This window comes from Exophiala viscosa, assembly GCF_022695815.1.
Source record: "Exophiala viscosa unplaced genomic scaffold EDD37scaffold_12, whole genome shotgun sequence".
Taxonomy (NCBI): Eukaryota; Fungi; Ascomycota; class Eurotiomycetes; order Chaetothyriales; family Herpotrichiellaceae; genus Exophiala; species Exophiala viscosa.
Window position 1 is genome coordinate 269,382 of NW_026944364.1, and position 23,788 is coordinate 293,169.

At 51.2% G+C, this 23,788-nt stretch overlaps 11 protein-coding genes across 11 annotated transcripts; 7 read left to right on the forward strand and 4 right to left on the reverse strand.

Moving 5' to 3' along the window:
• The first annotated feature begins 429 nt into the window (after positions 1 to 429).
• Positions 430 to 2,627, forward strand: EDD37DRAFT_582548 (NADPH oxidase). The gene is made up of 2 exons (XM_062814424.1): positions 430 to 738; positions 794 to 2,627. The coding sequence occupies exons 1-2, from the start codon at positions 647 to 649 to the stop codon at positions 2,361 to 2,363; spliced, it is 1,662 nt and encodes a 553-aa protein (XP_062666429.1). The 5' UTR covers positions 430 to 646; the 3' UTR covers positions 2,364 to 2,627.
• A 75-nt stretch (positions 2,628 to 2,702) lies between these two features.
• Positions 2,703 to 3,768, reverse strand: EDD37DRAFT_640391 (ribosome maturation protein). Its single transcript, XM_062817239.1, has 3 exons — positions 3,665 to 3,768; positions 3,216 to 3,615; positions 2,703 to 3,154 (listed from the first exon to the last, which is right to left on the reverse strand). The coding sequence occupies exons 2-3, from the start codon at positions 3,501 to 3,503 to the stop codon at positions 3,089 to 3,091; spliced, it is 354 nt and encodes a 117-aa protein (XP_062666430.1). The 5' UTR covers positions 3,504 to 3,615; positions 3,665 to 3,768; the 3' UTR covers positions 2,703 to 3,088.
• EDD37DRAFT_158834 (uncharacterized protein) lies at positions 3,704 to 4,569 on the forward strand. Its single transcript, XM_062809713.1, has 2 exons — positions 3,704 to 3,970; positions 4,030 to 4,569. Exons 1-2 carry the CDS (start codon positions 3,825 to 3,827, stop codon positions 4,289 to 4,291), a joined length of 408 nt encoding a protein of 135 aa, XP_062666431.1. The 5' UTR covers positions 3,704 to 3,824; the 3' UTR covers positions 4,292 to 4,569.
• On the forward strand, positions 4,467 to 6,651 carry EDD37DRAFT_158792 (cytochrome P450 oxidoreductase). The gene is made up of 2 exons (XM_062809710.1): positions 4,467 to 6,250; positions 6,304 to 6,651. Exons 1-2 carry the CDS (start codon positions 4,847 to 4,849, stop codon positions 6,490 to 6,492), a joined length of 1,593 nt encoding a protein of 530 aa, XP_062666432.1. The 5' UTR covers positions 4,467 to 4,846; the 3' UTR covers positions 6,493 to 6,651.
• A 1,728-nt stretch (positions 6,652 to 8,379) lies between these two features.
• On the forward strand, positions 8,380 to 10,197 carry EDD37DRAFT_653607 (protein phosphatase; the record flags this gene model as incomplete). The annotated part of the gene is made up of 3 exons (XM_062818593.1): positions 8,380 to 8,413; positions 8,500 to 9,935; positions 9,985 to 10,197. 3 exons carry the CDS (start codon positions 8,380 to 8,382, stop codon positions 10,195 to 10,197), a joined length of 1,683 nt encoding a protein of 560 aa, XP_062666433.1.
• Positions 10,198 to 11,068: 871 nt separating this feature from the next.
• Positions 11,069 to 12,316, reverse strand: EDD37DRAFT_158859 (NADH dehydrogenase 1 alpha subcomplex assembly factor 3). The gene has a single exon (XM_062809715.1). The coding sequence runs from the start codon at positions 12,063 to 12,065 to the stop codon at positions 11,253 to 11,255; it is 813 nt and encodes a 270-aa protein (XP_062666434.1). The 5' UTR covers positions 12,066 to 12,316; the 3' UTR covers positions 11,069 to 11,252.
• Positions 12,317 to 12,323: 7 nt separating this feature from the next.
• Positions 12,324 to 14,477, reverse strand: EDD37DRAFT_640399 (cell wall glucanase). The gene is made up of 3 exons (XM_062817240.1): positions 13,943 to 14,477; positions 13,450 to 13,887; positions 12,324 to 13,397 (listed from the first exon to the last, which is right to left on the reverse strand). The coding sequence occupies exons 1-3, from the start codon at positions 14,058 to 14,060 to the stop codon at positions 12,634 to 12,636; spliced, it is 1,320 nt and encodes a 439-aa protein (XP_062666435.1). The 5' UTR covers positions 14,061 to 14,477; the 3' UTR covers positions 12,324 to 12,633.
• A 3,258-nt stretch (positions 14,478 to 17,735) lies between these two features.
• On the forward strand, positions 17,736 to 19,118 carry EDD37DRAFT_158849 (P-loop containing nucleoside triphosphate hydrolase protein). Its single transcript, XM_062809714.1, has one exon. The coding sequence runs from the start codon at positions 18,052 to 18,054 to the stop codon at positions 18,856 to 18,858; it is 807 nt and encodes a 268-aa protein (XP_062666436.1). The 5' UTR covers positions 17,736 to 18,051; the 3' UTR covers positions 18,859 to 19,118.
• Positions 19,119 to 20,208: 1,090 nt separating this feature from the next.
• On the forward strand, positions 20,209 to 22,423 carry EDD37DRAFT_640407 (alkaline phosphatase). Its single transcript, XM_062817241.1, has one exon. It carries the CDS (start codon positions 20,404 to 20,406, stop codon positions 22,231 to 22,233), a length of 1,830 nt encoding a protein of 609 aa, XP_062666437.1. The 5' UTR covers positions 20,209 to 20,403; the 3' UTR covers positions 22,234 to 22,423.
• Positions 22,424 to 22,728, forward strand: EDD37DRAFT_640408 (uncharacterized protein). Its single transcript, XM_062817242.1, has one exon. The coding sequence runs from the start codon at positions 22,437 to 22,439 to the stop codon at positions 22,656 to 22,658; it is 222 nt and encodes a 73-aa protein (XP_062666438.1). The 5' UTR covers positions 22,424 to 22,436; the 3' UTR covers positions 22,659 to 22,728.
• A 304-nt stretch (positions 22,729 to 23,032) lies between these two features.
• Positions 23,033 to 23,752, reverse strand: EDD37DRAFT_159175 (uncharacterized protein). The gene has a single exon (XM_062809717.1). The coding sequence runs from the start codon at positions 23,634 to 23,636 to the stop codon at positions 23,082 to 23,084; it is 555 nt and encodes a 184-aa protein (XP_062666439.1). The 5' UTR covers positions 23,637 to 23,752; the 3' UTR covers positions 23,033 to 23,081.
• Between the last annotated feature and the right edge of the window lie 36 nt (positions 23,753 to 23,788).

The window sequence follows — 23,788 nt, forward strand, 5'->3', positions numbered from 1 at the left end:
AATATCTGATCAGATCTTTCAACGATCAATGTGCTCTTTCAATCTGATAATCACATTGTTTCTCTCTGCTGCTTTCTGCATCTGATATCCAGATAAAAAGCTACCTTATTCTCTCCTTTCTTCGCGCGAAATAACCCAAAACCACCCCTGTTACACCTACTGTCCCAGGTTCCACTAGCAAGTCCGTTTTAGAGCCTCGACCTCATTCCCCCTACAACCACTTGTCTTGTTTGACCTCTGCTTCATCCGCTCTGCCAAGCAACACACCAATTTACAATCAGTACTACCTCCTTGTATGATAGTTCCTATGATCGACTGATCAGACATCATATCTCGGCACTGCCGACTCCGAAGATCTCACCCTGTCCGTTGGAGCTTATCTCAAAAGCCCCAGCTTGCGGCTCTTTTGATAGCCATCGAGCTGGTCCTCGTCCAAATACCCAACCATACCTTTTCTTCTTCAACCCGTCCAATACACGTATACTTGTCTCTCACTTGCGGATCTGGTATCCATTCAAACTCGCGCTCACCGACGTTCACCGAACAAAGACATGCAATCGGTATAGCATTGTGAAAAGCCGACTTATCAACTTCTACCATTGAGCCGGGGTTTGCAATTAAGGCCACCAGGGTCAGATATCCAGACATGGCTACTTTGGCATCGCATCTTGCCCCGAGCAAGATCGTCTTCTATGTTCTGTTCTGGGGATTTCATTGGGGTCTATTTGCCATCGGCTGGTAAGCACCTTCAGTCATTCGTCTGCCGAAGTCAAATACTTACTCAAAGGAACAGGTGGAAACAAGCATCAGACCCTCGATTAGCTGGTCTCAATAGCCTCACTTTCTCAGTATGGTTCTCTCGAGGTGCTGGTCTTGTCCTGTCGGTCGATATCTTGATGATCCTCTTACCTATGTGCCGGAATCTCATGCGGTTCATTCGACCCAAGTTCAAGTGGCTTCCCCTTGACGAGACGCAATGGTTCCATCGGCAAGTGGCATACGCCTTGTTGACTTTCACCATCGTTCACGTTACCGCCCATTATGTCAACTTCTTCAACGTCGAAAAGAGTCAGATTCGGCCGCAAACTGCCATTCAGATCCACTACACACAACCGGGTGGCATCACAGGCCACATCATGCTTCTATGCATGCTTCTCATGTACACCACGGCCCACCACAAGATCCGACAACAGTCCTTCGAAACCTTCTGGTATACCCATCATCTCTTCATTCCTTTCCTCCTGGCTATGTACACCCACGCCGTCGGCTGCTTCGTCCGTGACACAGCAGATCCATTTTCTCCCTTTGCTGGAAAACTTTTCTGGACTCACTGCATTGGTTACGAAGGATGGCGGTGGGAACTTTTCGGAGGCGGCCTTTATTTGATTGAACGTCTCTATCGGGAAATCCGCGCCAGAAGAGATACCAAGATCTACAAGGTCATTCGTCACCCGTACGACGCCATGGAGATCCAATTCCAGAAGCCTAGCATGAAGTACAAGGCCGGCCAGTGGCTGTTCATCAACGTGCCAGGCGTCTCCAGCCAGCAGTGGCACCCCTTTACCATCACATCCTGTCCCTTTGATCCATACATTTCCATCCACGTCCGTCAAGTCGGGGATTGGACCAAGTCACTCGGTGACGCCCTCGGATGCGGCCCTGCCCAAGCCAAAGAATTTGGCGACCTAGACAGCAATGGTATTTACGAGATCGCTCTTAAATCAGGTCAAGAAATGCCCGCGATCCGCATCGACGGGCCGTATGGCGCTCCCGCCGAGGACGTATTCGACAACGAAATCGCGGTGTTGATCGGCACAGGTATCGGTGTCACGCCCTGGGCCTCGGTGCTCAAGCACATCTACAACATTCGTGCAGGACCCAACCCGCCACGTCGGCTCAAGCGCGTCGAATTCCTCTGGGTCACCCGCAGCATCGAGTCTTTCGAGTGGTTCCAGACTCTGCTTTCGTCGCTTGAGGAACAATCTGCCGCCGCCGCCCAGTCTGTAGGCGGGCCCGAGTTCCTCCGGATTCACACGTACTTGACGCAGAAGGTCGACGCCAACACCGCGGCCAACATTTATCTGAATACCGTGGGCAACGCGGTCGATCCCTTGACTGAGCTGCGCACAAAGACGCAATACGGTCGACCGGACTTTAAGCGTCTGTTTGGCGCGATGAGAGATGGCCTCATGGACCAGACGTACATGGATGTTGGCAAGGAGGCGAGCCTTACTGCACAGATGAAGGCTACTGTCGGTGTGTACTTTTGCGGTCCTGGCGCCGCGGCACGCGAGATCAAGGACGCGTGTAGCTTCACGAGCAATGATTTGGTCAAGTTCCGGTTCTGGAAGGAGCATTTCTAGACCATACTTGCAACGTCCACGGTCAATGCCGTCCACGGTCAAACGGTTGTATGTATTTTGCCGCGTTTTTGGCATGTACAGGCCTGGAGGTTGGAGTTTGATGTGTTGAGATCTTTTTTTCATTGAAGCCAGATACCAAAGACCAAGTGAGCGGGCGTGTTTGTACTAACAGCATTCTTACGACATGGGACTACCTGGAATGATTCTTGAGACAGGTCAGATAGCTACCTAGCTGTGATAGCCAGCTGAATATAAAAAAAACTTGCAAAAGAAGTTGTCGTTCCCGTGTAGTGTGATCTTGCAACTCTTCACGGGAGTCATCACCAGGGGCGTTGAGGGTGGAAGAATAGATGTAACTACGATTTAGAACCCGTATACTCTGTATCATGCGAGCATCACCTAATAAAGCGCACAAGTTAAGCACGATGGACTAATATGTGAACAATTCACTTTGATATCGATTGATTGCCCGCTTCGCAGTTCTGCTACATGCTGGGATACTTTCTTGGTTTCCGGCCGGCATTATCAGCCCAGATCAACACCATGCTGTTTCGTGCAGGTATTTATCTTCCAGCTCAAGTTGTGCATACACCCATTCTTGGCTATGATATCTTTGTCCACCCTCGTTTGAATGGTTTGCGACTGCTGAGTCGTGCACGATTGGCAAATCTTCCTTGCGGAGCCATGCTGCGCGGGCACTACATCGCTGCTCGAGATCGTGCTGTCTAAGCAGAAGGATGTCCCTGTCGAGGACCCATGGTCTCGTTGCGGTCGCCGCTACGCTCGCCAGCCTGCGAAAAATCAACATGTCAGTCTTTGGTCTCGTCTGGGAATACGTATGTCTGAGGTTACCTGTGTGTTTTGCATTTGGCCTCCCTCGAGGATCTTCATTATGACCTCGTCCTCGTTTTTGGTACCGAACTCGTTCTCTAGGCTAGCCTTGGATGCGGTGTCCAATTGACCCTGAGCGCCGTGCTTGTGTGTGACCAAGACTTTGAAGGAGTTGACGACTTCGGCAAGGGGCTTGGACTTGTCCTTCTTCCATTCTTCAAGATCTTGGGGAGATTCGATAAAGACGACGAAATCATCGGTGCTGCCCTTGTAGAAGACTTTGGTGACGGTGCCGTTTCCACGAGTCATTTTGGCGGTTGTGATCGAGGTCTCTGGGCTTGGTAGAGAGGTAGAGGGCGGGTTGTGGTGTGCTCACACGACTTTGTGGTGAGATATAGCTTGTAGAGGTGTGAGGGAGATGCTGAGCGGTGTCAGTGAGAGTTGATTGGGCAGAAGTGTGAACAACCGACCTTGAGTATATGAATGCGACTTTGCTAAGATAGTAGAGGGTAGTGGATGAGTGAAGTTCGTATGAATTGCAAATGTATGATCAATGTGTTTCAAGGTGTTGTTGGAAGAGGTTGGCTGGCAGTTTATTAAGAGAACACACAGTCAGTGTGCAATGCAGCAATGACGTCAATGTGCTACTTGTCAATAATGGCTGGAAATGTCATTGTGGCCTTTGTTGGTAGCGTGACCACTGACCACTTACCACTGACCAGTATCCACGACCTTCGAAAGGAGCTTGCCAGGCACACTACTACAAGTTCCACAAGGTACGTAACTCAGATCTACACGTTTCGACGCACAGTGTAACTTGCTTCGACCCTTGCAGAATATCGGGATCTGCCGACGGAGCCTCATTGAACATATATATTTTCTGGAAATCATGTTCTTGCGCCGGCTATGCTAACCTGTCAAACACTGGGGGTGTAAAGGGCGTCATCTTAGGCGTATCGTTGAGAATCTTTGACAGGCGTTTCCCTCTCAGATGTGTATCGAGGACTGTCGGACGGTCTCATGTCGCCCGATACCGTTACTGTTGGTTGTTACGCTATCCTGTTCGGAAAGTACGCTCCCATCAATATTGCAGGTGAGATCTACTGTCCTGCTGTTGGGTCCTGAGTAAGTACGCCCGTTGGCAAAAGTGCCTGATCCTTCCTTTTCCTGGGGGGAGGGGGTTTTTTTGAACAACCATGAGTGCACATGTCCCTCTAGAACTTCCGACGCCCACCACTTCGCTCGACGTGAAGGGTTTACATGTCTCAAGGTGACTGCCGATTCATCTTCAAACGGCCATACCCCGTGGAGAGGCTGAACAGCATCGGCACCTAACACTCTTTTCGCAAAGGCTTTCCGAGGACTGACACCCCGCACAAGAGAGTTATCCGATGCATCCCCCAGGCGTGCTAGGGCCCCCAACTCTCCACCTCGTCATTGGTTGCGTTCGATCTACGAGGTTGACATCGTTCATGATGACTCCGTACCATACCGGCATGTCTCGTCGGCATGCGAGTGTATAGGTTGGGAAAGTTTCGGCACCGATTAATAGCTGGCAAGATCCGCTGAGCCGGCGCTCTGGAGGTCACTTTCGCTTGCACGACTCAATCTGTATTCGACTTTCCATATCACAGACATCAAATACCTTCAATATGGACGCCAGTACCGCAAACCCTTTTGCAGCCAGGCCCTCATCTCCATCTGGCACAATACTCCGTTACGTGTTCTGGGCCGTTGGTATCTACTGCGCAACGCAGATAGTCTTGTTCCTGTACCGAGTTCTCACCTCACCTCTTTGCTCGGTGCCTGGCCCGTTTCTTGCTCGCTTCGGGCGGATATATTACTTTGTCAAATGTGCTCTTGGCCGCTGGGAACACGACGATCTTCAATTGCACCGCGAGTACGGCCCAGTCGTACGCGTAGGAGCAGACCTGTACAGCATCGACTCGCCCGAGATCGTCAAGAAGGTCTATGGCATCGGTTCGAAGTTCCCGAAGTCGGATTGGTATGATGCATGGAGATCCCCAGAACCACACCGTTGGACACTGTTTCCTGTTAAAGACATGAAGTTGCACGCCGAAACCCGCAAACGATCTCAAAGCTTGTATTCAATGTCGAGCTTAGTAAGCTATGAAGGCTACGTCGATGAGTGCGCTGCCATCTTCAGGAAGAGATTGTCCGAGTTTGCGGCATCGGGCCAGACGATTGACATGGGTCACTGGTTCCAGTGTTATGCCTTTGATGTCATCGGAAATATCACCTATTCTCAGCGCTTCGGCTTTTTGGACAATGGAGAAGATATTGCCGGATTGTTGAAGGCCTTGCATGGCGTTCTGAGGTATGGAGCCCTAGTGGGCGTGTATGCTCGATGGCATCCTCTCCTCTACAACCTGACCAGCCGACTTGGAATGGGTGGCGCCTCAGGCCGCAATTACCTGATGAAGTATGTGGGACAGAGGATTGAGCAGAGGAAAGGGGAGAGAACATCCGGTAAAGGCATGGAGAAAACAGGGGAAGAAGACGAGAATGCACCCATGGACTTCCTCGAGAAATTGATGGTGGCGAACCAGGCAGATCCCGAGAAAGTCACGCCCTATCATGTCTTTATGATGGGCATGTCCAACATCGTTGCCGGGTCGGATACTACGGCGGTCAGCCTCTCGTCCATCTTGTACAATCTAGTGAAGTACCCCGACACATTGCGAAAGCTTCGAGCCGAGATTAGCGAGTTCGAAAAGCAAGGACGCTGTGGCAATCCTGACGTGTCGTTCAAGGAAAGCCAGGAGATGCCTTATCTTCAAGCCGTCATGAAGGAGGCTCTCCGTATGCATCCGGCGACGGGGTTTCCATTGTGGAGGGATGTGCCTGAAGGAGGTGTTGAGATTTGTGGCCATTATTTTCCTGAAGGAACGACAGTCGGTATTAACACGTGGTGCGCCCATTACAACGAGGATGTCTTTGGGCCAGATGCCAAAGTGTTTCGACCGGAGAGATGGATTGAAGCTGAGCAAGAAGGCGGTGAAAGGCTCAAAGATATGGACGCATACTATATGCCGGTAAGCAGCAAAACATGAGCAATATCCAGTTCCCCCCACTGACGAATCGCTAGTTTGGTCTAGGATCAAGGACATGTATAGGTCGGCATATTTCGTTCCTGGAAATGTCGAAGTTGATTCCGCAAATAGTTCGCAAATTCGACTTCGAACTCGAGCACCCAGATCGGCCATGGAGCACAGAAAACGTCTGGTTCGTTATACCTACTGATTTTCGACTGAAAGTCAAGGTTCGACAGGAATAACAGAAGCTATCATGGGTCCTAGAATATACTCCTGGTTCAGATCGGAACATGTTCATATACTCCAGGCCTCGTACGGGGGTGCTGAGATAGGCATGGTCTATATGCATGTTGGTGATTATGCATATGAATCACCAAGCCACCTTTGCCCGAATTAGCACAACGTTGATCAGCTTTCAAGATTTGTGACAGCTGAGGAGAGCTTGAACTCTGTGATGCCCTCGTGTGCACGCCATGTGGTTGACATCGAGAAAGCCACACGGCGCCTCGGCTCTAGAACCTATCAATCGTTCACTAGGTTGAAGCCTGACAGCAACGTTCCTAGTGACAGTGGATTCCCAATAAGCGTCGAACAACAACTGCAAAGCTTGCCGCAGTTACCGTTGTACCGAGGACTTCAGTAGCTATTTTGCCTTTTCTTGCACCTTTCAAACAGTGGAAACAGATGAATGGCAATGGAGATTGGCGGCTAAATAGCGTAAGAATTGGATCTATCACAAACCTGCAATCCAGGCTAGCGTGGAGAGTGGCCCATGATAACGACCGGGGCGGTTGATGGCTGAAGTCTAGTGGGCCAACCACAATCATCATGTCGGTATGGGCACTCTGAGAGGGCAAGGGATTGCGCTTTGGGTCTCACTTTGCTCGCACTGAGATGTACGGAGAAGTTCTCGCCAGTCGCTACGTCTATCCTCGAGACGGCGACATGCGAGGCTGTGACTCTGTGAGAATGGGAAATAAGCAAGCACTGCTTATTAGTCTCAATTTCCCCTAGATGGATGTTCCAACCCTATCGCTAGAGCCTAGAGCAGTAACGTTAGTGCCCGGCGTGCGAAGCACTTCGGTTGTCCGATGAAGTGGGGAAAGCCTGTAAGCTAGGCAGATCGTTGAGTGAAGCATCACAACCAAAGGTGTAGCACAGCAGAAGATGGAGAATCAGTGGAAGCGATGATGGGAAAGACGGGGTGGGGTGAAAGTTCGACTGGGCGTCTGGTTCATGGCAGAGGGACCACAGCCTCAACAGACAACGAGTGTGATTAGAGTTACCGCATAGACAAAAGGCAAAGCATCCATGACGCTGAGGTGCAGACACATTTGCAAGATATTTTGGAGGTACGGAGACGTGCAAAGGTTGATGATGTTGAGGAAGAAAGGAGGGAGATATGGAGACCACAGAACAGCGGCTACAGTACAGCCAAAAGCCAAAGCCGATAACTACAGCATCCCGCGCTTTTAGGCACAGTAATCTGGTTGCCAGCCATCTCTACTGCTGCTAGACGGGAAACCCGCCCGAGCCAGAGAAGACCGGGCGACTCTTTTACTGCTCAGATTGGGGTGCCCTCCCCATCGCCCCCAGTGTTTGCGCCGCTCTGCTGTGCTTTGCTCTGCTCTGCGCCGCACCTTCCTTCTGGCCTGCACTTCTTGCCTAACCAACTGCTGCCGAGCTCGAATCCCCAAGTTCACCAGCAATCATCACCAACTATCTGCACACCACCTTCCATCGCACCGTCTTCGACCTGCCATCCTCATCAACCTGTGCCGTTCCAACACCAGTTGTATCGCTTGCAATCCATCTCCGAGCAAAAGTTGGCGATTTACGCGCCCCCTCCATTCTTACACCATCTTAATCCGTGCGAGCAGTTCCCGACCCGACCAGCCACATCCTTCTTCCACCTCAGATCACCTCCGTTTCGCGCTCGTCAGCCGCAGTACGACGCATCGCTGACCGCTCGGTCGACCGTCCGCTCTCTCGCGATTGCTTGAATGCGCCTGATCCAATTGCATCCGCACTGTCCTTGCAATCGTCGCATAATAACTTAATCATCCTCCGACAACTGTCTGAGCGCAGATCAAGAAGAACAGGCCTTCGTAGGCCACCACTCGCCCCACATGAGTGGTAGCGCTGCCGCTCAGGCTTTTACAGGTATGACAGCCTTGACCTTGGATATCGACATCTCCTGAGACCTCTCTTGCTTGGGCGCACTCTCCTCTAACGTGTTTCTGTTGCAGGCGCCACGGCACATGACCTTACCACAACCGATACTCCGATCGTCCCAAGCACAGATTCATCAAGTCCAGCTCCCCAGGGCGATGACACGATGACAGAGAAGTCCACACCACAACCGGCCCTGGTTACGATACCCTCCCGGACGTCGTCTCACCAAAAACTCGCTGAACAAAGCTCTACTGTTCCCGTTGTACCAAGTGCGCCCAACGAGCCACCTCCGTCTCCCAGACGAGGTTCGAAGCGAAGCCTTCTGAGTCGAAGCAGAAACAACAGCAGAAGCAGTAGACGCTCTGCGAAAGCAGCTCGTGCTGGTGATGCTTCCAAAGAGCCGGTGCCACCACTTCCACAAAGTCATGCCTCCAAACCCCCGCAGAAATCCCGTAGTGGCTTCTTGGCCATTCTGAGCTGCTGCATGCCTTCAGAGCCGCAAGACGATACCAAATCAGACGACCCGGAGGTGGCAGCTAAGAAGATTAAGATTCAGCCAACATCACAAAGGACCGCCACTCGGCCACAAGATCAAAACGAAGTCGTGGAAAATGAAAAGGGTCTGGAAGGGAGGACGCCGGCCGATGGGCCACCCGTAGCTGGCCGTGCTACAGAAGAAGAGAAGGTTGATCTGTCAGAAAAGAAGGCCGAGCAAGACCCCAGACCGAGATTCTCGCGGGAGGTTGCATATATCGAAAAGCCCACTTCCGCCCCGAGCGGGACTGTCCCTACACAAGCACCTGTAGAAGGGTCCAGAAACACGACGAGTCCCGACTCCTCAGACGTGAAGACTACCACAGTCACTGTTCCCGAGGCTTCAACTAAGCCCGACGTCAGAGTGACGGCTGCGACCCCAATCGAACCAGAACATCCCAGGCAAACCGAGACGTTTGGATATGACGCCGCCACGGAACCGAATGATGTGGAAATGCAAGACGCCCCTCCCACGGTACCAGAGATTGAGGGAGAGCCTGTTGATGAACCACCACAACCCGCAGAACAACAACCGCAGGTGCCTTTACCTCCGCCGCCTCCGTTGGAAAAGCGCCAGGAACAGGTGATCAATAAAGAAGTGCCTCCAGTGCCAGAAGCTGCACCAGAAAAGCAAAGTTGGCTTTTGCCACCTATACAACCTCAATTTCAAGGACGAAAATGCCTGGTCCTTGATTTGGATGAGACTTTAGTCCACAGCAGTTTCAAGATCTTAAACCAAGCCGACTTTACCATTCCTGTCGAAATCGAAGGCCAATATCATAACGTGTATGTCATCAAACGACCAGGAGTCGACACGTTCATGAAAAGGGTGGGCGAGTTGTACGAAGTGGTGGTCTTCACGGCTTCTGTATCGAAGTATGGAGACCCATTGCTCGACCAGCTTGATATCCACAAAGTTGTGCACCACAGGTTATTCAGAGAGAGTTGCTATAACCACCAAGGGAACTATGTCAAGGTAAGTTACGAGTTCAAACGCCGTCTACGATTGTCTAACGTCGAATCAGGATCTGTCACAAGTGGGAAGAGATTTGAAGGAGACGATCATCATCGACAATTCGCCGACATCATACATTTTCCACCCACAACATGCAGTTCCGATCAGTTCGTGGTTCTCGGATGCGCACGACAACGAGCTACTGGATCTGATACCTGTCCTGGAAGATCTTGCAGGGCCACAAGTACAAGACGTGAGTCTAGTTTTGGACGTGGCTCTGTGAGTTTCCAATGCGTCCCATTCGACCACGTCTAATCAGGCATCTTCACTTCTTTTGTTGGTATTAGAACCGCATCCGATCCAAAAAATTCTGTTGGCATTTTCGAGCGAGGCGTCAATACTCAGGCATGGGCTAGGTGCGTTCAGCCTGAGTTGAATCGGTTTCTGTGCATACGGGTGCCAGACCTGGGCAAATAGAATGAAAAGACTCCACAACAAAAATAACCAATGTTTAATCTCATTGGGAAGGGCACAACTTTCGAGCAACAGGAATTCTGAGGGTGTCATTAGGGCGAGAAATCCTGTGGGAGCTTTGAGGCCCTGAAGAAGCTGTACTTCGCGCAGGGTTGTTGTTTCATTTGTTTTTTCGCTACGATCTGCATATTTGCAGAGATGCAGTTGGCTTTGCTGGCTCAAAGGGCGTGATGGCAACCCGGGGAGGGAGCAGGCGTTCCATACATAGTGGTGTCTTTGAGATACACGATTGTACAGTCCTCGTTAAGAGAGCTTTGTATTCGGGCGTCAGAGGGCTGAAAAAGAGATGGAAAGGAAGAACGTGCAAGCCTCATCGTGCAGTCAGAGAATCTCTGTAACACAGAGCAAGGAGTCAAGGACCGGCTACAAGTAACAATCGATATCCAGTCCCATGTACTTTCAAAGTCAATTGATAGAGGTATCAGTAGTCGAGACATTGATAGCCTTATAAGATGTTCTAGTTCTTATACAACGCTCTTACTCTGCAGCCTGCTCAATTAGGCAAAAGTAGTATTGGGTTGTGTAGGGCAGATGGCTTGCAGGACGTAGATGTGATATTGCTACCTAGCCTCGTGCCCTCTTCGTGTATACACAGTAGCAAGGTTTGGTGTCTGCGATACCTCGTTGTCTGATCTCTCGCCTCAATGCAAGTCATAGTGTGAGCGACCTGCTTGACATTGTCATTATCTACTCGATGTACTCCTTCCTACAACGAGGCTTTTCTCCTCTTGTTCATCAAAGTCACCGCCGTAGACAACTGAATATATGCCAGGTCTGAAGTCCTCCATTTACCACCACCATGCTTCACAAACCCCTAAACCCATCCGGAATCATCAGCGCCCCAACCTCCGCCGTCCCCCGTTCCGTAGCAAGCAGATTATACGCGGCCGCCGCATTCGCCGTGTCCATGACATCGACCTTGATCCCCAATCCTTCAGATAGATGTTTTCTGGTATCTCGATTGAGCATCCACAATTTCCGGCCTGTCCCTATGATCAAGAGGTCTGGTTTCGGGTATATCAGGCCCAAGATGCCTAGCGACGGCACAGGGATCGTGAGTATCCCTCTTTTGTCGAGGAGTGCTGCGAATCCGGCACCGCCAGCACCAGTCGATGCTGCGACCGATGCGGTGTTAGCGGACCAGGGTGTCCATGTGAATGCTTCGCCGTCGAGTAAGAGCACGCCCATGCCGCCGGCGGTGTGGGTGCCGTTGTTCAGGTAGAAGCCGTCGTGGGTGCATGCGTCGATGGATGTCGCGGGGACGGCGGCGCCCGCGTTCGTCAGGATGTCCATTTTGGAGAAATCGGTTTGTGTTTCTTCTTGGGATGCTGGGCCGCGGTCGTGGGATCGTGGGGCGCGGACATTGTGCACGTTTGGTGTCGCTGCTGCTGCTGCTGGCGGGCTTGACGAAGGAGAGGACTGTCTTGGGGGTGTACTTGAAGGTTGGCGGGCGTAGAGGCGCGAAGAGGTCGTTTTCGTTGCGAGGCTTCGTGTTGAGAGCGTGGTGCGAGATGTGTGTCGTGCTGTAGCTGCGACGCAGACCCGGTGGTTTGAGGTTCTGAACGGAAGGACAGCAAGCCTCAAGGCTCGGAGGAGCTCTGGTGATGGAGTATGCATTGCGTTATGCGATTCAGGGAAGGGAAGCGGACGTGGTTGTCTGAAGAGATGTTTAGATCTGCCTTGCTTCGTTCTGGCGATGACTGCGATTGACGATGGATTGCGCCGGACACGAGCGCTAGAGAAGCTTGACGCTTACTAGATCGAATATGAAGACGATACTGAGCCTGTAGCATGCACAACGATCACAGACCTGCTACGGCAAGAAGTTCATCAAAGGTGTGGCTTTTGTCTGGTTATGCTCAGTTGACAGTTGGAGAAAATGTCATGATGCTCTTATTCAAAAGTCAAGATGACTTCATAATCTACCGCGGAATAGCCATTAGCCAGTCAGTCAGGTCTGCATAGATTGTGCCACTCATATCCGCTTGTACACATTTCTTGTAGATTTGTTTTCTGTCAAATCTATGGATATCATAGTAGGCTTCCTCAATACCTCCATGCTCGACGAAAACAGACCCAGATGACCTCGCCATGCATTAAATAAAAGCGTGAAAAGGGTATTAAATCATCATGGCAGCACGATCATTGACCTTGCGCGCCAGACCGAAACAGATCATGTACCAGATCACAAAACGCAAAGACCAACCATAGCCACAACGACGGCGAACAGGCTTCCTCTTAGAAGGGACTCGCTGTTACCGCCGAACTGGTCTGCACCGCTTGAAGAGCCACCGTCGCCTTGAACAAACCCGGTCGAAGCACTACCAGTTGCAGTCGCAGTGCTTGAAGAATCGACGCTGCTGCTGGAGTTATCACCACGGTCACCACTCGCGCCAGACCCAGAACCAGTGAGACCGGGGACGGTAGCAACATTGCTGGTTGCTGCTGAGCCACTGGCACTAGCAGAAGCACTGGAAGCAGACATATTAAGACCAGTTCCCAGGAACGACTTGAGAACGGTATTGTCGCTCGTGATCTCAACGGTGTTGTTCGTCATGGCCTTATCGGTGTAGATATACGACTTTGTGCCATTTTCTTGAGCGCCCGAGGGTGGGTCGTAGCACTGGATAGAAACCTCATCAAAGGTGGCATAGTAGTATCCGTTGGTCATGTATGGCGAGTCCCACGTCACAAGACCACCGGCCCAGTCGATGGTTCCCTGACCGTTGGTCGACAAACCACCAGGCCAGAGTGACAGCTGCAGTCGGCTAGGTGTTTGAGGGTAAAAATAGCGATTTGCGGTAGCATTCCAGGTATCTTCACGGTTGAGCGTACGTACTACGTTGCCGTCCACCGACCAAGTAATGTTGTCGTAGCTCCAGTCGATTTCGTAGGTGTGCACATTTGCGTGAACGTCGGCAAGGCCAGTAGCGTTTTCTCCGTTGTCGTCTGCAGCTGCATTAGTAGGATGATTGCGGTGGGATTTCTGCTGTCAACTTACAATCTGTCACACCTTGAGAATAGAAGTTGGTCTGGGCAATCGACAACTCGACACCCACAAATTCGAAATCGATTTCGTCCTTGGAGTCGCCGAGCAAAATGAAGGCAGTCACCACGCCGGCACCAGCAGACGTGGAGAACTTGCCGGTGACCTTTCCGTACCAGATGTAATGTGTGCTGGCCAGTAACGTTCCTACTGTGTCTTCGGCCATGGTGAGTAAGACAGAGCCATTGTGGGGCAAGGGTGTGCCGGAATAGACCCAGTCAGCCGTGCTCGCATCTCCAAGGTATTTTGTGTTTTCCACCATGCCATCTAGGTTGTCAAAAGTAAAGCTTTTAGATTCGCAGACTGGTGCGGGTACACATGCGTCAAGACTGAAGGAGTTGACAGGATCACATCCTCCAAGACAATAAGCGCCAACACCACATTCGCCGTATTCTGCACGACAGTCAGCCTCTTTCGATCGCAGTGTTTCCACCGGAAGTTGACATACGAGAACAACATGGAGTGCTTTCTGGGCACTGACTTCCGTCACCGCATGTTGTAGTAGCGAAGGCCGCTGGTGCCAGAGCGGCGAAGAGGACAATGGACTGCCAAAAGCGGCCGGCCATTGTGGTCAAGAGGTGATCAACAGTAGGCAATCGTAAATGCAAAGCAGAGAGGTCTTAAGTGTAGGTAGCCGGACAGGCAGGCGTCAATCCGGTGACCTGTAGGACGAATGTGGTCGAAAGTCGCACAAGGTACGTTTCGGTCGTTGTGAAGAAGTCCAGGTATGTGTATCTGTGGCTGAGCGAGTGCACGGGTACACGTCGTGGAAGTAGTCGGGGCCAAAACAAAGGCGACTTTCTTCAAAGAAAGACTCGGGATTGAGTATCGAAAGCGACAGTGACGCGATGCCGTAAGGGTGTCACGGGAGGAAAAGCAGCAACGCTCAAAGGAATCGAAGCAAGAAAGATGTCTACAAAGAGTGTGTGAATTGACGCAGTGAAACGAGGCAAGGAGTGTCAGTGAGAAAAGCAAGAAACCGAGCAGGCGCAGTTTGGAGATGTTACTATGGATAGCGTGATACCCGTGTATGAGTGGCCAGACGCGAAAAAGTGTCTGGCGACTGATGGGGCGTCATTGAGACAATGGATCCCTCGGGAGTCGGGAGCCTCACACTGGCTCACAGCACGCCTGTTATTCGCGCATTCTTCCCCCAGATCTCCGGTGGCAACGCTTAAGGATACCCTAAATACCCTTGCCTCAAACAACATTTCAGGGGCTTGAACCTTGTTTGTCAAATCGGAGAATTATAACTTGTTGATGCGCGGCGCAGGAACCGGATCGTGACGGCAACCCAAATGTTTGCATCGCCAGGTCGACGGCGATGGTGCATATTCACACGGGATCCTGTAACGTCATTCCTTTGCTGTTCAATGCAGGCCAGCAGCACTGCGCTGTTCATGCTCAGCATCTAGGTACTTTTCCATGCAGTAACAGTCACCCATGAACGGCCGCAGGAAGGTTGCAGGCAATGAGAACCCTGTTGCGCGGGTTTCCTTGAGCACGCTCTAGGGCAGGAACGTTTATCCGTGTGCCATTGGCCCAGAGAGACAACACTCGACATGACAGGCGATGCTGGAGAAGCAAGGTCGTTCAACAGAAGAGCTGGACAGCCGTGGATAAACGTCAGATGTGATCGGCCTACAGAACTGAAAGTGACCTGTCCAACAAGGACTGTCTATACTAAACAATGAAAAGCAGCTGGTGATAACGAGATGCTGGCCATCGAAGTGATGAGCAGACCGGTTGGCTCGGAATTGACGACCTGTGGGCTGTCGTCAAGGCGCAGACGGACTGGCACAGAGCCTGATCGATCGTACGGCTGTCAAGGACGAAACCATCATGGATCCGAGATCTTGCACCGGATAGCGGAAAGCCTCGTGAGATTGAAATAAGGTAGTGTTTCAAACATACATCGAATTGAGAGTACACCACTCGCGGTACCACTCCTGTCCTTGTCCGACCATGCCTTGTCATGCCCTCCATTTGCTATACCTCACCTCTCTTGGCGACGAGTCGGTGAGACCAGATACTGCCGCACCAGGTATCTTCATATACCAAACTCGCGAAATTTTGGTCAACAATTCCTCACTGGCTCTGGGTTTCATCACCACATTCACCACGAAGCTATCAAACTAGCACCGGGCTAGAAGGCGTGTCAGTGACGAATTGGTCGCCAGTTCGATCCTCCGTCCGACCTCGACTTTTCGATCAAAAAAGTTCTCGACGACAAATGTCCTAGGTCTTATCTGGTCAAACTGGCACCGAGCTAGAAGGCGTTAAGACCTCGACTTGAACTCACCCATGATCCTGCGAACCCGGATCTCGACGACAACCGACCGGAAAAAGCCTGCGAACCCGGCTTTCACTTACCATGACCCCTTATCGACAGGGTTCATGGCAAAGTTTTTGCTACCGTGGAGATTTTTCGATATCCTTCTTTCAGCGGGTCTGATCCGGCTATGCAGTAGTTTGTGCTTGCCAGCTTCTTTTTGTACTTGTTTCGTACGAATAGTTGAGGTTGCTGAGGTGTTATTGGTTGATCAAGTGGAACGTCGATTGGATAGGAAGCACAAGGAAGCAGCACAGAATGGGAGGATGGCCAGGTAGAAAGGATACTCATGCGCTTTTTACTGCTCAGCGTTTCCTTATCTCGCAAACCTATATATCGTGCGGCAGTCGTTCGTATTGACGACTCCATGAAGGGCTTCTGTCGATCAGCTCCCAACGATGAAGGGCTTCTGTTTATCTGTTCTGCAGCAACGTTCGCAAGTGATGATGATAACGTAGTCGTTGTATGCACACTTGTTGACAAGTTCTCCACTTCAACGCATTGAGATAGTCCAATCCTGAAGGGCACTTGCTGCACATCCATGAAACGAAAACCTGGGGGGCAATGAACACCTTCTCGTTCTTGGTCGTAGGCAAACGACCAAAGCGGTGCCTCTTCGATGTCCCGGTTCCGCACTGGTGAAGTTCAACATCTGACTTCTTGCAGGGAGTTGGTTGCAGCCTGCGAGCGTTTTGGCTATTATCCAGAGCCGGTATGAAGAAGAGCTCCGAAGATGTCACATCATGGAGTTTGTGTTATCGAAGCCGCAGAAGTGCTTCCTAGCCAAATAAAATAATTATATTGAAGGCCTCGTCGAAAGGGCTGGCTGACATCGAATTAGTGCAAAATAGGAAGGTCGATGGCGTGCACCTCAGTGTGGCATGTCCTCGCGATCGAAACACGCGCAGTCAGGACTTCATGACCAGATACGTAAATTTAGACCCAACGAATCTGGAGCACTATATGTGAATTTTCACGTGTATTTCTTCGCAGTCATAGTCAACAAAGTAGGCGCAAAGATAACATTCGGTGACACCACGGCTAGCCGCAGACAATCAAACGTCTGCTGCAATGTGACTTTGCGGGGCCAATGCACGACCAATGTCATGAACGTCGTAAATTTAGGGAGCATCAGATGCTGGTCAACCCAACGGCCAACTGCTGCCGATCGACTGCTCGGCCCCAGAAGCGGAACAATAAAATTTCGAATGGTGGACTCGGTACGAGTTGCTTCATAGAGCGGGAAGAACTCCTGGAGTCTACCTAACCTTTCGTGGCTTGCTAGATAGACTGCATGTCAGGATAGGAGGTGAAGTTTTGATTTCTTTGCAATCCGGAACATCGTTCTTACCTTCCAATAAGAGGGGCGGCAGCCTGGTAAAAGCTGCCCCTATGTCGTCTGCCAAGTAATGGGTTGGCCATAGCATGGGCTTTTTGAAGCTTTCTCCCTTCCACTTTCATAAGTAGCGTTCTGCATGCTAGGCGGGCGGCCTGAACCCTACGCCCAATGCTTCGTATCTTGCTCATATCCTGCTCATTCGGTAACATTTCTTGTGGTACCTTCCTGTCTTCGTTCAAGGATTTCGCAACCAGTCCGCGATGGAATTGTTTCTCTGCTGACGTGAGGTCTCGTTAAAGACGAAACAGAGCCGAAGATCGTTCGCTAGTCAATCAAGGCAGTATTTGGCGTCGGGGCCAGCTTTAAGTGCGGTGGTAGACCGGGAAATTGCGTTCCTGCATCTCGCTTTGACTTTGTAGAGCAAAATTCACATGTTTCAAGTGCATGCTCAGTGATCAGACATACCCAATCCCCCGGCGCGGCGATTAAGCAATCCCTGACGGTGCCTGACATATTGCTTGTGGGAGCTAATAAAATAGTCCTCGACCTCTTTCTGGTGGGGCCTCCCTGATACGCGATAGAAATGGAGTATCTTTAGGGTCGTTGCAACTCACCAAACTGACTTGGCGTTGCTTGTCCGCTGGATATGCTGTTATCTCTTGGGGAAGGTAGGACAGGACGTGGGTCAAACATTGATAAGACGTGCGGTGTCCCTCGACAAGCACCCTTCCGTGTCCATTCTCCGTCGTCGTGAATGCCATTCGTCTTTTGCATGTCTGCCAAATCAGAATCACGAAATCATATCAATACCGTGTTTCCTCCAACGTTTCCTTTCCATTCTTCATACTTACCCCTGCTATCGGCGACAGCGCCTTGAGTTCTCAAGATGGGACAGACAGCATCACAGCCTGCCCCAGATAGATCTCTGAGGGTCATTGGCGCAGGTCTCTCGAGGACAGGGACGACCTCTTTCGGCGCCGCCTGCTCATACCTTCTCGACGGTCCGTGTTACCATGGAGGTACGCAGATGCTGAACTCACCGGAATCACACATCAGACGATGGATCGAAATCATCAGACATACCCCTGTAAAGAGCGAAGCTGATGAAGTAGCGCTTCACGAGGGAGTCAAGGAGATGTTGGATGGATATGTCGCTTGCACGGATCTCCCTTCCAACGCTTTCGTCGAGGAGTTGATGGAGATTTACCCGGATGCGAAGGTGATCTGCACTGTTCGAGATCCTGAAAAATGGTGGAATAGCTTGGCTCCTATTGTCGAAAACGGAAACCTGAATGTCTTGTCATGGATACTGGCGCCTCTGCCGACCTTGCGCATGTTCCGAACATATCATGACGCTTTGGATGAGGGTCGTGTTGGTGAACTGTACTTCCGGGAAGGTGAACCCCAGAGACCAACCAGAGCTATGTGGGAACGACATATCGAGCACCTGAAGAAGGTCGTGCCCAAGGACAAACTGTTCTTTTACGACGTTCGTGATGGCTGGGAGCCGCTGTGCGCCATTCTAGGCGTTCCCGTTCCCAAAGGTGTTCCCTTCCCGAAGCTGAATGATGCCCAGGCAATGGAAAGTTTCATGAAAGCCAGCATAAAGCGTGGATTGATGGCTTGGGCTGGCATCTTCTTGACCATGGGTGTTACTGGAGTTTGCGCGGCCAGATACACCAAGCTGATATGATCCGGTATTTTGAATCTTGCAGGGTGTTATTTTCCGTTGGAGTTCGGCGCAAAGTGGCTTGGTGAGCGACAGTAGGGCGATTGAAGTGGCGTTTTGGACAAGGAGTGACTGGCCATGTATCGCGCTGCGTTGAAGCTCCAGGTTTTCAGGAAGGACAAAACATGTATGCTGACGAAAGTCTGTTTGGAAAGCTTTGATTTCGATCTGTCTTAATAATATTAGAGAACCCAGCAAAACCCCCGTAGTTCAGCCTGCAAGGCTTTCCTTCTTCTGGTGACGTTGTGCGAGGTGAGTTGGTAAACGGCCGTCTTTTGTGAACTGTACGCTTGCACTTTTGCCAAGTCGACATAGTCAGCAACCTCAGTCTGGCGACGAGTAATAAGAAATCCGTTGGACAACGACCGTAAGGCCGGACTGAACGCATCTGTAAAGTCCGGGAAACCCCAACGCTGAAGGAGAGGACAAGAAATAGTAGAGAAATGTGTTATTATGGATGTAGACACCTTATGGACTTGGTTCCGTCGATTGCGAATATACCCCTATGATGGCGCAATTTGGTGCCAAGATAGAACAAGGCTGCGTACGCAAATTACGGCTGGACGCAAGGATAAGCATTCCTGCATTCGCGTCAGAATCTGGGGAAAGAAGGTCTGGATACCGTTCGTCGTGAGTTTCGCTCTCACCATGGTAAGATCCAGGCCTCGACGATGGCCACTGGTTCCGCAAGGAAGCCAGAAGTTGCCTTCTTTCTCGACTCGCTCAAGTTCACTTCTTTCCAAGCACGGTTGTGAGTGAGCAACCAGCTTTGCGATAGGGTTGAATGTCTGATGCATCCCTATTTCACTTGAATACTGAGAGGGACGTAGAACCTGTTCCAGCCTCAGCAGTCACTGCATGGTTCTGTTTAGATGCGGAAAATGAGATGGACTGGGCCACGTCACAGGAATGCCAATTAAAGGCTCATATTCTTCCACGTTGTGCCGCATGAGTAACCACGTGTTTAAGTACAAGGCTGACAGATGCTGCCCATGCGTCGGTAAGAGTAAGCAGAAAGCAAATGTCAATAAGCGCTGCTCAAATGGTAATTCGCGATTCCAAGAAGTCACGGTCAGTACTCCATAGGGTGAGACTGTCTTCTAACAGTGCGCCGTCTCATCAAGGTCGACACCGTGACTGATGGCAAATCGCCAATGTTGCGTGGTCATGACAGGACTCCGTAATCTGGTGCACCTGACGATGGGCATGATGCTTGATCGACAGTAATAATAAATGATGGTGTCTTTGGACTGTCACATGGAAAGCGGGAAGATGAAGCCGTGGAAAGGCAGATGCAGCCATGCCAAGCGAATGACTGGCAGGTGCCCCAGATGCGCCCCTTGGATACCAGGTACCTGCGAGGCTTGGTGACTCTCCGTTGACCGCGCCTGGAACCCTATGCGACGCATACAACACCCAAACTCCATAACATCCTCTCAAACCACTGGCGTCGTCCTTTATGATGGTTAGGCGACGCGTTCAACGTTCCTGATTCAACGATAAGCCATCATGGTCGAAACCGAGCAACCTCTCCTCGCCCGGCCGACTTCTCCCAATTCCTCCGCAAACGACAATATCGAAGAGGAGGATGCCCTCCTTACTGGTCAGCCTACCAATCGCCAACCCAGTAAATACAAGAAATGGCGGGAAATAGGAATCTTCCTGTGGGCATTGTTTGCCACGATCGCTGTTGTGATCTTGGCTGTCATTTATCAACATGAGACGTCCTTATCGCGACATCGAACAGGAGGCTGGGGTCCGGACGGGAAACCGACGGGCAAGCGTAACATGATATTCATGGTATCAGACGGCATGGGTCCAACATCCCTGGCCATGACCAGGGAATGGAGACAATGGACCAGTGGGCTGCCAGTAGATGATATCTTGGTCCTTGACCAGCATCACATTGGACAGTCGAGGACTCGAAGTACGAGCAGTCTCATCACTGACTCGGCTGCCGGAGCGACCGCCTTCTCTTGCGGCTTCAAAAGCTACAACGGCGCCATCTCGGTATTGCCAGATCACACTCCCTGCGGTACGGTACTGGAGGCGGCCAAAAGAGCAGGGTACATGACTGGCTTGGTGGTGACCACAAGAATTACGGACGCCACTCCTGCTTGCTTCGCAGCTCATGCCAATAGACGGGAATATGAAGATCTCATTGCAGAGCAATTGATCGGCCATTACCCTCTGGGTCGCGTTGTTGATCTGATTATTGGAGGAGGAAGATGTCACTTTCTACCAAATACTACTGAGGGCTCGTGTCGAGCAGACTCTACCGACGTCGTAGCTATGGCCAAGGACAAGTTTGACTTCAGCTATGTTGATAATAAGGAAGACTTCGACAACCTCGACGCAAAAGGCGGGGTCAAACTACCTCTCCTCGCTCTTCTCGCCAACGGCGATATTCCATACGAGATTGACCGTGTCCATGTGTCGGATGTCTACCCGAGTCAGTCAGAAATGGCTGAAGTCGCGCTCAAAGCGCTAGCAGCGGCGACGAAAGACTCCGACAAGGGTTTCTTCCTGATGATTGAAGGGTCAAGGATCGATCATGCCGGACACGGCAACGACCCTGCCGCACAGGTCCACGAAGTCATGGCACATGACAAGGCCTTCTCTGCGGTGCTGAAACACTTGGAGGAAGATTCCACAGAGGGTGTTCTTGTCTCGACCTCGGACCACGAGACAGGTGGTCTTGCAGCAGCTCGCCAAATCCACCAGGCGTACCCAATGTATCGCTGGTTTCCCGATGTTTTGTCAAACGCCACTCATTCTGGCGAATATTTATCAGGCCAGTGGCGGCAATTCCTCGCCTCGTCGTCAACGTTGTCCCGGAAGGACAAACAAGACAAAGCGGCAGAGTTGATCAGCTCAGGTCTGGGCATCAAGGACTATACACAAGACGAAGTTGATTCGATTGTTGACGCCCAACCCATCTGGCCACCTAGTTATCTCTTTGCGGACATGGTCTCGCGTCGCGCCCAAATTGGCTGGGCGACGCATGGTCATAGTGCTGCGGATGTCAACATCTATGCTTCCAATCCTGATCATGCCCCTGGTCTGGTCGGCAACCACGAGAACATCGAGGTTGGACAGTTCATCGCCGAGTACCTGGACCTGGACCTCGAGCCCATCACAGAGGAACTGAAGTCCAAGAAAGTGAAGACCTCTGCTGCAAATGGGCAAGAAAGCGAGGAATGGGGTGAATGGATGGGTCCGCATGGACTAGCTCTAAATGACAATGGGAAGCTCGCCCACGTCGATGAATACCATGGAGATTTCAAGCATAGAAAGCGTGAGGCGGAGTTGGATTGTGGTTGCGGGATGAAGCATTGACACTGAATTTGGGTGTTTTGAACGTACCACAGTATAGTCTGGGCAGTCACAGCGATCATGGCGTTCCAGGTTTGGATTTCGAGAATATAGATTGATATACCCAGGCTCAATGGCACCGAAACATATCGGTTTGATTATGGATCCAGCAGGTGCAGGAGTAGATATGTCCTATTCATTATATGCAGACAATTTCCTCCCCACCCATGCCGGCTATGCTGGGCCTTGTATTTCCGTCCCCATTGCCAACCCTTCCCATGCTGGCTCAGCACCTAGAGTACATATCCACCCGCGGCAACGCAAGAGTGACACACGATGACATGCTCGATGCATTTACCCATGAGTCTGATCTGATCCGATCGGATCGCCGCGGCTCGGTACGATGCAATGTGGTACCTGGTCGCCTATCTTGGATCTCAACTACGTGACTCACAGTCTCCACAGAGTTTGTTAGGACGTCGGTGGTGGTCTGTATTCACGAGTAACGATACAGTCACCAATGGGGTAGATCAATGTGAAGACCAATCCATCTACACTATCGCGGCTGAAGGCCATGCATTTATTATCGAACCAGTACGGAGAGGTAGACATTGTAGAATGAGAGCGTTGGGCTATTTTTGTCCCACCGACTATACACCTCGATTAAGTGACAGCATGTATACTGTACTATCTCCCTCTGTCCCATGCTCGCAAACAGGATACAGCAAGCCCATCATAGGTAGGCAACAACGCAATATGCAACACGCTATGTGATGGTCATTTTTGAACAGAAAGAAAACTCGTCCCACATCTTCATCAATACTGGCACGCTATCCCCAACACACCAGAGTGTCCGTCTATCCACGGAGCATCTAACCAGAGGAAGCAGCAGGCGAAGTGCAAGTGCCACCAATATCGATAGCCCAAGCAGCGGAGTTGAACTCGCTGTACAACGTGCCGAGTTGCCATCCAGTAGGTCCGACAACGTCGCAGTCCGATCCAGACTGGACGGCATACAGGATCGAAATACCCTTGACAGGGTCGATGGCTTCACCGACGGTGGCGAGCCACCGGACGGCAATGACACCCTCGCAGGTGACGGCGTCGATGTTCAAGATGGTAATGCCAATAGGTTGTTGCGAGCCTTGGCCCTCAGTGTAGGCCTCGGCAGACGGGAATGTGACAGACCCCAGAGGGATGCCGGCGATGAAGTTGATCGAGTCGGAGGTGTCGGTGAATGAGGGGGCCAAGAGGTTGGTGAAGACGGCTGTATCGGTAGGAGTTGTCAGGGTGGTGACCCAGTCGTTGACGAGCGCTTGGGCGGTGCTGTATGGGATACATTGACCGCTGCCTCGCTTCTCGGAAACCGAGAGAGCAGATGCCAATCCCAAAAGGCTGATGGGAGCGACGATGCTGGAGAAACGCATTTTGTTTTCTGTTCTGTGCTTTTGACTTGTGGTGAACGGATGTCCTTGGATACACGAAAAGGGTGACTAAAGCTTGAACAGGCTGAAACGAGAGGCTGTTGATATGGATATAAATGATTGAAGTCTGCTTTTCTTAATGAGCTGTGGAATGG